General features: G+C 43.5%; 1 protein-coding gene across 14 annotated transcripts in view; it reads left to right on the top strand.

The window, feature by feature from the left end:
• The first annotated feature begins 718 nt into the window (after positions 1-718).
• Positions 719-12,277, top strand: part of neo1a (neogenin 1a) — a 167,935-nt gene continuing 156,376 nt past the window's right edge. For all 14 annotated transcript variants that reach the window (XM_031848564.1, XM_031848568.1, XM_031848563.1 and 11 more), the window contains exon 1: positions 719-1,338. In XM_031848564.1, the coding sequence (XP_031704424.1) occupies positions 1,248-1,338 (91 nt within the window). In that variant the 5' untranslated portion in view covers positions 719-1,247. The remainder of the gene's footprint in view (positions 1,339-12,277) is intronic.

Below are 12,277 nucleotides of genomic sequence, written 5' to 3'. Positions count from 1 at the left end.
ACCAGACAAAGAATGTAAATGTCCACTTGTCTTATAGCTTTACTGCTACTCAAAATGTTAAGTTTTATTATTTTGTCAATTTATTTGTATTAGTACTGTATTATATTTTTATACATCACTATCTTATTGCATCATAAGGAGATATGCCACTTCCGGCCGCCATCTTTGCTTGAGTTGCACCAAGTTAGAGCGTAAATCTTATTTATTGTAAAAAGTCAGAATATTTGTCATTCAAATTGAGAAGTAAAGTGTTTCGAAAATCTGGAAAGAGGGATACGTGTGGCCAAACTGTTTTTTTATTGAAGTTGCTTCTGGCTTTGTATGTTAATTTGACCTTCAGCAAACATTAACTAACTGTAATCACCAGTGCAAAAGAACTTTGTTCTCAATGGGTTTGGCACTAATGAGTAACGCACCTGTCCCAAACCGTTATTTACAGCTATCAATATTATTGTCATTTTGTCTTTTAATGAGACAGAACTCTTGTGGAAATACAGCAGGTGTGTTTTGGACCTCACGTTAATATTAACTTGTTATGAATGCTTTAACTGTTTTTTTAAATTTTTTTATTTGCGCATCATTTTAGCACACCTGCGGTGTAAAGGTGAGGTGTTTCCTTTGGATTGAAATCCATCACCATATTTTAGTTCTTGCCTTAGCGCACACAGGCGGCCAGGATCCAAACTTCCATGTGACTCCACACCCTGTTTTCCGGGGAGCCGGTGGAGATCCAGCCCTCCAACACGCTGCTCTCTTACGTCCCGTCCGTGGTGAGCAGAGAGCTGGCCGCGGCGGAGATTTCTCCTTCTGGTCGGATCGTGTCGTTTCTCCGGCTGAGGTCTTTTTTTTTTTAATGCTGTTTTCCGCGCTTGACATATATCGGAGTAGTTAAGTCTGCGCGTCGGTGCTCAGTCGCCCGCAGAATCGTTTCGTCCTTACGCTGCGCCTCCGTGGCTATGGATTGATTTCAGTGGGTTTTTTTCTCCGACCTCTGCCTCGAACCAAGTTGAGAAAACAGTGCCTCCAACCTGCGGCTCTCTCTTTCCAGCTACATGTTTCATCCGGACAGTTTTAAAAGTACCTGGCTCCGGATGTTTCTGCACATTTTAGGACTTTGAACTTTTTTTTCCGCTTGTGCATTTGCAGGAGGCGGCCGGGGATTTTAATAAGGATTTTTTTTTTTTGTTTTTGTTTTTAAAGCTACTCCGGGGTTCCTGAAGCCTGCAAAGATTTATTTGTGAAAAGTGATGGCCGAGCGGGGAGCTCTGTCGCTCCTCTCTCTCCTCTGTCTCACCTTTCTCTACCCGGAGACCACCGCGGCGAAGCATGTCGACAAAGGTAAATGTCTTAAATACACTGCGAGTTGTTCTGCTGTCTGTCTGCGTCTTTACGCCTCGAATGTACAAATCTACTGACATTGTATCACGAGTTGTTTTTAAAAAAAAAAAAAAAAAAAAAAAAGCACACGGAATGCAAGCTGTTGGGGTCTGGAATCAGACATGGAGCTAGGTAGCTAATTCTGCTGTTACCATTTACACAACTTTAAAAGGCTTTTCCCACAGCAGACACGTCCTCCTGGACCAGCCCCGTTTAAAGCCGGGAAGCAACACGCTTTCTTCTTTTCTACCCCACTCCGTCCTTTTGTCTGCAGGCTTATTGAGGCAGAACTGCTGATAGGTGTTCTCTTGTTTGTCTTTCACAGGATTCGTACACATGCGGTTCTAGTTGTTTACACAAATGTGTCTTTTTGGGTTCTGTGCGTTTTTTATTTTTATTTTTTGCAAAGCTAAACAGCACGTTTTCGTCTGTTGAATCGAGATCATCCGTCTACCTGTGTGTGTGTGCGTGTGTGTGTGTGTGAGTGTGTGCGCGCTCTGTGGTCATGGGAATGCTAAGGATGGCAGGAACTTGCATTTGGGAAAAAAAAAAAATACAAAGTCATTAGTGCGCACTGTTGAGGTAATAAGCCAGCATCATCAGTCCAGCAGACATCTCATTACCCGGGCGTCAATACATGCTTAGCTGATGGATAAACAGACCCCAATTCATTTTGCTTCTGTTAATTGTTTTGAAGTGAGGGAACTGCCGTCTCTCTTATGATGGTATTGTGTAGTGAGCCATTTCACTGATATTAAGAGATTTCTTCATATTACAGGTATTGATTAGAGTCGGTATGTGTCTCACCCCGATCTGTTACAAGCACTATGGGTCCCTGAGATTAATTGGAAAGCCATGAGAGAGAAAAAACGTGTTTCCAGCAGTGATTGGAGTGCACAGCTCCAACCCATATCACAAACACCATCGTGTCAGAGTCCCATCTGTATCATATTGAGTTGTTGGATGTTATCAAACACAGCAGCATGTGGTCCTGGAAAATTGTAAATATAACTTACTCTTGTGCAACATGGCCTAGTTCCCCCCCCCCCCCCCCGCCCCATCATTCTCGTGATATGCACAATAGTTGTTTGTTCATGTGTGTGTTTGAAAAAAGAAAAGGCAGTCCATGTGCCTTTGAAACAGTTGTTTATTTGAAAAATAATGAATGTGCATAGAAGACGGGCCTTGGAGTGACAGGCCTGTGCTAGCTGTTGGGCTCTGTTGCGTGTGGAGCCTGATGAAAGACCCTCTCCTGCATGAAAAGCACTCTGCAGTGGTGGAAGGGGAGATGGAGAGGGAGAAGGGGAAAAAAAAGCCCCTCCTTGGCTTTGCTGGAGATCAGTACAAAAGGGAAAGATGGGGGTAGGGTGAAACAGGCCGACTGTCTGGAAAGTAATAAAACCAGGAGATTAAGGGGACCGGGGAGTTCCTCTGGGAGTTTTGATTGATTCCAGAGAATTGGACTGGGACCTACACGCAGAGAGTCTCAAATTACTAATTGTGGGGTCTTCTTCTCTGAAAATATCTGTTTATTCAAAACACATTTCTTTGAGGTCCTGACTGAGGCCAGAACTTATCTTTCTCAAAGTTGGCATGGTTGCAGCCCGAAGAGTTTCAGTCTCACTTGGTTTAGGGGCATATAGATAATAGATAGTCACTAACTTCTTTGTTTTACTTTAAAAATAACTTGTAAAACTGCTTCCATTCTCACCGCTTCCTCCTCCTGTGGCCTTTTCAAGTTGACTTTAAAAAAAAAAAAGGGCTCTAAAAAGTTTGGCTTTTGGAGATAAGTCCCTGTTGGAGGAGTGTAAAATCCATTTAGGCTCTATCTTATCTCTGTAATCCTGCTGGGAGGGGATAGTGGGCTGATTGTCTCCCAGCGGACAATGCAAATAACCTGCTGAAATGTGTCAACATTTGGCAACCCTCCCTGCTCCTGCCGACCACTCGCCAGGGTTTTGTCCTCGCATGCCACCTCAGATGTAACACTGACTTAATAAACAACTGTTGTTTTCTTTGGCGCATTTAAGGTCTTCTCTGTGGACTCTGCTGCTGAGAACATCATTTACCACCTTTTGTGTTGTTGTGTCCGGGAAGCCCTGGTGGTCCCAAATCCCAGTTTGTGGGGGAAAGAAGGATTAGAGTTAGATCTCGGTCATCCTGAATTTCAGGAATATTTCAGTTATCGCCTTCGTGTCACAGCGTGATCTGTATGCAAAGTGTACTGAAATGTTCACCTCTAGCCAAACAAATTGTTTAAATAAATCCATCTTTTCGACATGTCCGCATCATCCCGTGATGAGTTGAGAAGGGGTGTTATGCAGAGTCACCTGTTGTCTCTGCCATATAGAGAGTGCTGTTGTACTGATCATTTATTTATGGGCTCATAAAAGTCCTAATGACCTCCATCCACCGAGAGACGGATAATTGCGCACTTGGCGTGTTTGATTCATCTGTTTCACTAATGAAAGCAACCCCCCATCAGAAGCTGCTGGTCTGCTGTGGACAATGATGCGGAGCCTCAGTTTGTGTCCTCATGTTGCAGGCGGCGTGGTGAGGTCAGCAGTTTGGGATCACAGTTGAGAATATCAACGCGTTTTTGTCCAGGGTTTTTTTTTGGAGGTGAAAATTGCGGCAATTATCTAAATAATTTGCCCCAACTGTCACAGCAGTTTATCGCGTGTAATTGGCAGAGGGAGAGGTGGATCGATATCCTCTGAATTGACGGCATCACATCTGCTGTTGCATCTTCGTTGATTGGGGTTCAGTGCAATCATCCGCTTTCAGCTATTAATTTTCAGCTGACTATTGTGTCAAAATAATAGGAGGGTTGGCTGTTGTATATTGCTGTCTATATTGCTGTCTATGTTGCTGTTATTTAAAGCAGAGCCTACTAGGGATATCATGAGAAATGATACTTTGGTACCAAGTCAATGCCCAAATTCTGAAAACGTGACGGTACTATTTTTTTAAACAACGGATGCTAACAAACGCCGCTAGCAGCTAATAGCGGAGCAGACAGCTAATGCATGGAGGTTGCATTGAGTTACATTATGATGCATTCAATCTCTATAAAGCAAAAATGAGTGTTTTGCGAAGGTAAATTATGTTATCATGATGTGTTCAAATATAATCTTAAATGTAAATCTAAAATTTAGTTTTTTGGCGGGAAACTTGTGGCAAATCATCAGGAATTAGTGGATTATGTATTAGCAGGATTTTGCACCATGATGGAAATAACGCACACCTTTTAAACGCACACGGTTCTCAACACATCAAACGATCACGCGCCAGCTGTGTGTCTGGAGGTGTGATGCTTGTACACCAGATTGAATCAACATGAATTTCTCTCTCCACACTCCATCAATTTTAATCCAGTTTCCCCCCCCCCGTATGTTTATTGATTGCTGTTCTGCACGCTGTTTAAAACTGCTTCTCTAACTGGCATTGTTAGCCCGCTGTGTGTTTGAGACATGGGCTGGCTGGTTGCTAGCGATAGTGTAGGGAACGCTGTTTTGAGTTAAGAAAAGCCAAGGGTCATGGTCTAAAACCCAGAGCGGCTCATGGGCAAGTCCATGGCTTCTGCTGCCTTCCATCTCAGATGAAATTGCCTCAATCGGAGCCGCTTCTGCTTCTTGTATGGCGCAAAGAAACATGATTGAAGTCTGCTCTTCCTGTCTCTCCAACGGAGCCTATTCAACAAAGCCAGCTGATTCTGGGACACAATCATTGGCCTTGAAAGACTTTCTGAGAGCTGTATGAACTTTCACCCACATTCAGTTATTTGTATTTATTTATTTTTTACTTGTTGTGATATAGCCTTTCAAGTATTTCCTCTTATATGTTGTAAACCACCAGTAAAACAATCCACTGTTCATTGCACTAGTTTATCTTATTTGATTTCGCTAAAATGTCCCATATTTCCATACATTCTGATATAGGGGCAATATTGTGAATTTTAATTTTAACTGTGTTGCCCAGCCTTACAGGTATGTATGTTGTACAAACGTTTCTCTGTGTTCCTGCTCTCTGGGCTTGTTGTACGACAGGTGGCGTATGGTGAATGTGTCTACACTGCTGTAAAAAGCACGGAAAACAATTTGGGGATGTTGGAAACACTGTCTGTGCTGGCAGAGAATAAAAGCTTCTTTTTTTTTTCTTTTTTCTTAAAAACACTTCTGCTAATCATTTTCCTGGGGGAAACCTGCTCCCTGGATGCAGGAAAACCCCTTTGATGGAATGTGGTGCGAATGGGGTGTGGGTGTTGTCCTGGACCATCCGTTTTCTCTGTACTTTGAAAAGCCGGCCTATTTGGTGTTTATGATTGGTCGGTTCACAGAAATCGGCTCACATCAAGTGCGCTCCTCTTAAAAGCCCAACTTCTTTCAGCCTCCGAGGTTCCTGCTGTGACGAAAACGCTGTCAGACGCAGCACCTTTCCGATCCGGCTGCTATGTGTCTTCTTTGTGTCTGCTGGCCCTTTCATGTCAAAACTAACCAAAAAAAAAAAAGCTGAAAAACATTTGCTGGGAGTTTGAAAAAAAGTTAGATGGTGCCCAGAAGCTATAAAGCCGTCCATACTGCCCCGTGTGATGAGTCCTTCGAGGCTTTATGGCAACCCGAGGGACGTTACTTGAACAACATTGTTCTCTTTCACTGGAGACATGGCTGCAGACATGTTCGCCTCACTGATTTCCACCGATCCTTCGGTTTTCAAAATGTCTAGTCCACGGTGGTGCTGCTGTTCAGGCTGCCCTGTTCTGCTGTGATTGAATGACGCTCGGGCTTAATGACCACTGAGAGAGCAGACTCTTCTCAGTTTCCATGGAGCCGACGTACATTAGCAGCAGTGCGAGCAAAGCATACAAAGAAGACACTGAAATGATGTCCACATGTCCGTAAGAGTCTGTTTGTGCACCTCTTTTTATTACGCTGATGTGCTCTTCAGCTTTAAGGCGACTTCTGACCGGCTCTGGAGAAATGAAGTGGTCGAGCGCCGCTCCTCGATCCGTGCTACAGTCTTACACTTACACAAAGTTGTGTTGGGGCTTTGTTTTGGATCTGTAGCAGCACATCCACGAGTTCAGACATCTTTAAAAGCATCTGATTAGGCGAGACGCTGCACTGATAACATCTTATCAAATGCACTCGAGGCTTCGCCTTTCGACTAAAACATTTCTGCACACACTTCTTAAGCTATATGCGGTTTCATGTTGCAGTGGGCTTGCTATTGTACGTGGAGGGTTATGCTAAACCAAACAAATAGTTCACCATTATGACATGCAAACACTAGCACTGCTGTTTACTGAAGCAACGCACAAGAAGGCCAGAAAGACTTGTAAGTGAAGGTTGTATGAGCGGCGGGTAGTCCTACAGCATGACACTGTAATATTTATGTTCTGCAAGACTGCAATCACAGTTGGTCGTGTTCTCCAGGACAGCGTGGCATTGTCCCGTCTTTTAGTGCATACAGACAAACTGCAGCAGTCAAGCTCCGGCGTTTCGGTGCACGTCCTTTATAACTGCAGCATGACGGCAGCAAAATGGCAGTGAGCGTATTGATGTTAGATTTAAGTAGTGTAGTGCAAGCGAAAGAAGAATTCTGCGGCTGGCCTGGCATTCGAGCAAAACCTCGACGCAATGGGCTTTGTGGCACGCAAAGACAGCGGGACAGGGAGGACTTTTTGCCTCGAAAATTTTCCCCAAACTTTTGCTATTTTGGTTCTGCCGAGCTCCTGTCGTGGTGTCTCCTGTCGGTAGTGGCAGCTGCACAGGATTATGACACATGCAAGCTGTGCTTGTCAGATGAGCCCGCACTAATGAGTGCAAGGCTCTGTTATACACTGGACTGCTTTTACAGCCCTGGGGGGGGACATATTACAGACTTTTCCTATTAGAATAAAATTGAGCTTTCTATAAAAACACTTTTTTTTTACATTTTTAAATGAAGGCCTTGACTTTTCAGTGATTACTAACCACTTGAAGGACAAGGCTGGGTTTGTTTTGTATTTTGTTTTCATCAAAGTTGGAATTGTTGGAGTTCTTGGTCTGGCTGATATCGCTCAAATCAAATATTGATATTCCAAAGCAGACGTACAGCGTGTTTTTGTTGATGTGGGATGTTTCAACATTGACGAAGAGATTATCTACCGAGGCGTTTATCTCAACAATGGCATCTCATAACGGTTACATAAAGGTGTAAGAAGACAAACAACCGTCATTTTGAGACAACTGTTTACAGACTTCAGAGAAGGAAGCAAAAACACGAAAATCATTCAACACTTTAAGTGCAATGACTCAAACAGGAAGCAGGAGCACTTTAGAAAGACAAATGTGCAGCTTTATATTATAAGTGTAAACAAAAAGAACAGATGCGAGTAGTTGACCACACATTTTCTTATAATTCCTTTTGATTTATTAAGACTCTTGACCCAATCAGTTGTTACTCTTAATAACCTCTAATAGAATTAGCGCAGTGTATATTTTATGTGATTGTGAGGTGGCTGGTTTTCATTTCTGGCAGCCGCCCTTGACGTAAATGTAGAGAGACTTGTATTCTTCTTGGAAGACTGATTAATAACCTCCATCGGGTTGCGCTGACTGTACCCGCTGCAGTTCAAACATCCTGCAGCTCTCTCAGACAAGAAGTCGTTCTCCACCGTCTTTCTTGGAGGACGTCCAGGGTGTGATGAATTAACATGAAAGTCTTCTCCGCCGTGTAGTTCCATGGTGTAGTGCAGTCGTTAAGTAGCTCGTGCTTCAAAGATAATGCACGCAAACAAGAATCAATGCAACTTTTTCCCGATATAATGATTTTTGTTCACTAGAATTGTCCATTACACATAGTGCATCTTGTTATTCCCGGGGCTTGTCTTTATGGATCCTTCTCTGCTCTAGCAGTATAAGTTGAAACCAGTGATGAGCTATCTCATACGCCAAATTAGCTCGTATTGTCGTTTCTAACCTCAAAACATTTAACTCGTCGTATTATTGGTGTTGAGTTTACCAGTGTGTGCATGCGGGAGACATCTTGCACTCACTCATAAAGTATCAATCACCCACGAACACACAGCGCCTCTCAGCCGTCGTTCAGTCAAAGGAACGTTTCATGTGAAGGGTGTGGGGCCGGTCGGTCACAGAGGGAGGATTGTGAGCGCTGCTCAATCGAGCCAGCTGCCATCATCTGGTGCCTGGCCTGTGGCTCTTGGCCGCTCTGGACATGATGGGATGTTTGTGTGTGTGTGTGTGTGTGTATGTTTGGGAGGGTGTTTGTATAGGCGTATGCCACCCATCTGGGGTTGAACAGCTGTTTTATCAACAAGGTTCAGAGAGTTTCCCCGACTTTCCAGCATTTAGGCGGAAAAAAAAGTGTTTACCTACTTTCACTGAGAAGAAATTCGACCATTCTGATTCACGCCTTGCATTTATTCCGTATAGCGGCTACCTAACAAACTGGGTGTCATTGATTCAGTATTATGCGGTTGGCACATATTTTGAGAAAAGCATGCATTGATTGCCTCACCACGTCTATTATTACTGGCAAATATTTCATTGTGAAGGTCTTTATTCAGTTAAAGACAGAAAAATGTGCTCAGGAAAAGATTTTATAAGATTCACATGCATCAAAATCTGATCTTTTCCATTGGACCATATTGACATGCGCACTGCTAAGCCCTAGATGGCACACGTCCAATTACCAGTGCTCAACTTCTACTCAACGTTTTGAATAGAAAATGAGCTGCTCCAACTTTGGCGAGCAGTGCCAAAGCAATTCAGTTTGAACTTTCTGTATTTTTTCGTTTTACAAGGCAAAAAAACGGTTTGGCCAGATTCTGTAGTGGAAATCCATAAAAACCACTTAATTTTCAAGCGTGGTAGGCGTAGTGTGTTTAGACCTCAGCAAGAATAGAAGGTGTCATTCTTTTTTGTCCTACTCCGTACTTTTCCATTACACGGACTCGGCATGTGAAGCACAGCGGCGTTCTGGATTGTTGAGTCTTAAGTTTAAACAGTTTGGGGTTTAGCGTTAAGACTGGTGAAGGCTCTGTCCTAGTCATGTATACACCAACAAGTGTCCCGGTTCTTCTTGGAGCCTCTCCAGTCAACCTCCCAGGCTTTGTGTTGATCTCACCTGCTGCTATGGTGACCCCTGGAACAACTTCTCCCGGTATTAGCTGCTGTTTCTGCTGCAAAAATCCAGGCTGAAACGATTCTTTGAAACGTTCAGCGTTGGATAGAAGCTCCTTTGTGCTGCTGTGAGCTCCCCTTTTGGCATGGGGCTCCACTGACTTCTGACCGTGTTATTGGAGCCAGTTCCTCCTCAACTCTGAGCTCATCAGAAACTAACGGAGGTCAAGAGAGGCAGCAGAAATGGAGAAATTACCGCTGTAAGCCTTTTTTAATGCATTGCCATGATGTAATGGAATTGGCCGTCTCTTTTGATTCTGCTTTCTCGGCCCTTCACAGCTGAATAAATGTGTCCCTCAGCAGCACTTACTTGAAATATGATGGCCTTTTTTTGTCTTTCATATAAATATTTCACGGCTTTAGAAAATGCTAATTGGTCGTTGAAATTTGATTTACTGTAAAACGGTGTTGAATAAACATTCTGCTGTTGATGAACATGTCAGGCTTTAACTGAGGCATCCGGGATTCTTTTCTTTATTACAATATCAGAAACAGGAGCTCCTGGATACGTCTTCTTTGCTCGTGATTTGTCATTTCATGCAAGACTTCTCAAAGTGACAGAGTTGTTTTGAACTCAATGGTCTTTGAGGTGGCCCTAATTTCTTTTGGACGTGAGGCCCCTATGTGGCCATGCACCTGGACGACAGCGATTATGGCAATAAAATGAGATTCCGCTCCCTTACCTCAGTAATGAGTGTCCTTTTCCTAATGTGGAGTCTGGCCCTTGGCCTTTTGGGGGAACGTGATGATCTCTGCTAGTGTCTGTTTTATGGAGTCTGATAAAAGACTGCCAGATAGTGAGGAACAAGTTAGATTACTGACGGGCTTACACAATACAGAGGGAGATTGCACAATTGTCACATTATGACATTATGACTCGGAGCATTTCTCCTGTTTGCTCTGCTGATGACATTCCTGGGATGACTACATTGTGGAGAATAATTGTATTGACTTTCTGTGGCGCCATGCCAAAATCACACATGCAGTACAGCTGTAGTTTCAATCGCTGCTGGATGAAGCCGCACAGAACCTGAGAGCGGCATCTGGTACGACACAGTCTCTTGAGCCGAGTCTAAATACGGACACGACCTTCCTCCGTCTGATACGGAGGTGGAAGAGGAGGGTGAGCTCGGTGAGGAGGATAAGCAGGTGAAGGCGGGGGCCATAAGCTCCTAGAGGTGAGGATGTTTTATTTTCTCCATCCGGCTTTAAAGTGTACACGACGGGCAGTGATGGAAAGCAGCTCCATGAATTCCCTCTGATTCCTTAACCACTGTCCCTTGAACCCCCCCCCCCCCCCCCCCATATGCACTACTTCTCAGCCCGTGACAGGTCACTCAGTCACAGCACCAGCATGGCTGCAGAATGGATGGCGGCCAGCAGGGAGCACCTGCGGAGGGATAGCAGGCAGGCAGCATTCCTTCACAGGACCTCGAGACACAGATGTCATATGAGACACGAGGGACGTGTTTGGAGCGGGGGATGGGGCGGGTGGGCCAATTGCAGTTTTTCTTTTTTTTTTTTGCCTTGGTGGGGCAGTAATGGGGTGGGATAGCAAGCCAGCTGCTGCCAACAGATTCTTAATGAGGTGTCCCATCAAGAACACAGGGAGATGAACATTAATGACTACAGCTGAACTTGTCTGTTCATTTATTCCCTCCTTTTCCATCACGCTAGTACGAGGTGCAATGACATGTTTGGGCACACAGTAATTGGGTTTTTCTTCCAAGCCTGATTTCAAGTGTGGCTTGACTTTTTAATTGAATAGGGCTGCAACAATTATTTTTATTATTGCTTTATCTATTATTATTTTTTGATTGGTTGATTAATTGTTTGGTCCGTAAAGTCAGAATTTCCCAGAGCCCAAGACCCAACAAAGGCCTCTTTCCTTTGCTTGTTTTGTCTGGTCATCAGCACAAAACCCAAAGATATTCAATTTATTATGATTATAAGAGAGTTATTGTATATATTATAAGAAAAGCAGCATGGTCACATTTGAGAAGCTGGAATGTTTGTTTTTGCATTTGCTTTTATTGCTTGATAAATTGGCTCAAATGATTATTCGATTATCATAATTGTTGTTGACTGTCAGGAAGCAATCCAGCCGAGTGGGGGAAGGCAAAGACCTTGAGAGTGCTGACAGGTGGTGCAGTGTGGATGCATGGTTGTTATAATCAGATTGTGTGGATGCAGAGAATTAAATACATGCATACATTGGAGTGATGAGAGCATTAACAGCCATTAAAAGGATCACGTGTATGCTGCACGGTCCCACATTCAGCAGAAGCATTGAAATGTGACACTCTGCTCGTCAAACATTAGCTTTTCAACATGAACAACAGGCAGCGGAGCTGTGCAATAACCATTAGGACCATTACTGAGAACGTGAATATGTATGTTTCTCTCGTGAAGGACAGTGAGCTCTTAAAAAAACTTTTTTTTTTTTTTTTTTTTTTTTTTTTTCCTGCAAAAAAAAGTCCAAGTGCTCAAATTACCGGTTTGGAAAAAGCCAAAATGCTCTTTCGGCTTTCATACTTCATTTACCTGGAGGGTCTAAATTAGTCTTGAGTGCATAAGCATATCATTCGAGCTTTCAGGACACCTGCTGAACAAATTCACTCAAAGAGCACACACAAAGATCCTCAAATATGTCCTGCAGTCTGTTTGTGCCATATGCCGTATAATATTGTAGTGAAGTGTAGCGGGTCTAAATG

Source organism: Anarrhichthys ocellatus, unplaced genomic scaffold, assembly GCF_004355925.1.
Source record: "Anarrhichthys ocellatus isolate YVR2014 unplaced genomic scaffold, GSC_Weel_1.0 scaffold8, whole genome shotgun sequence".
Taxonomy (NCBI): Eukaryota; Metazoa; Chordata; class Actinopteri; order Perciformes; family Anarhichadidae; genus Anarrhichthys; species Anarrhichthys ocellatus.
The sequence above is the reverse complement of the archived record's forward strand: the minus strand, read 5'-3'. Positions and strand labels throughout refer to the sequence as shown.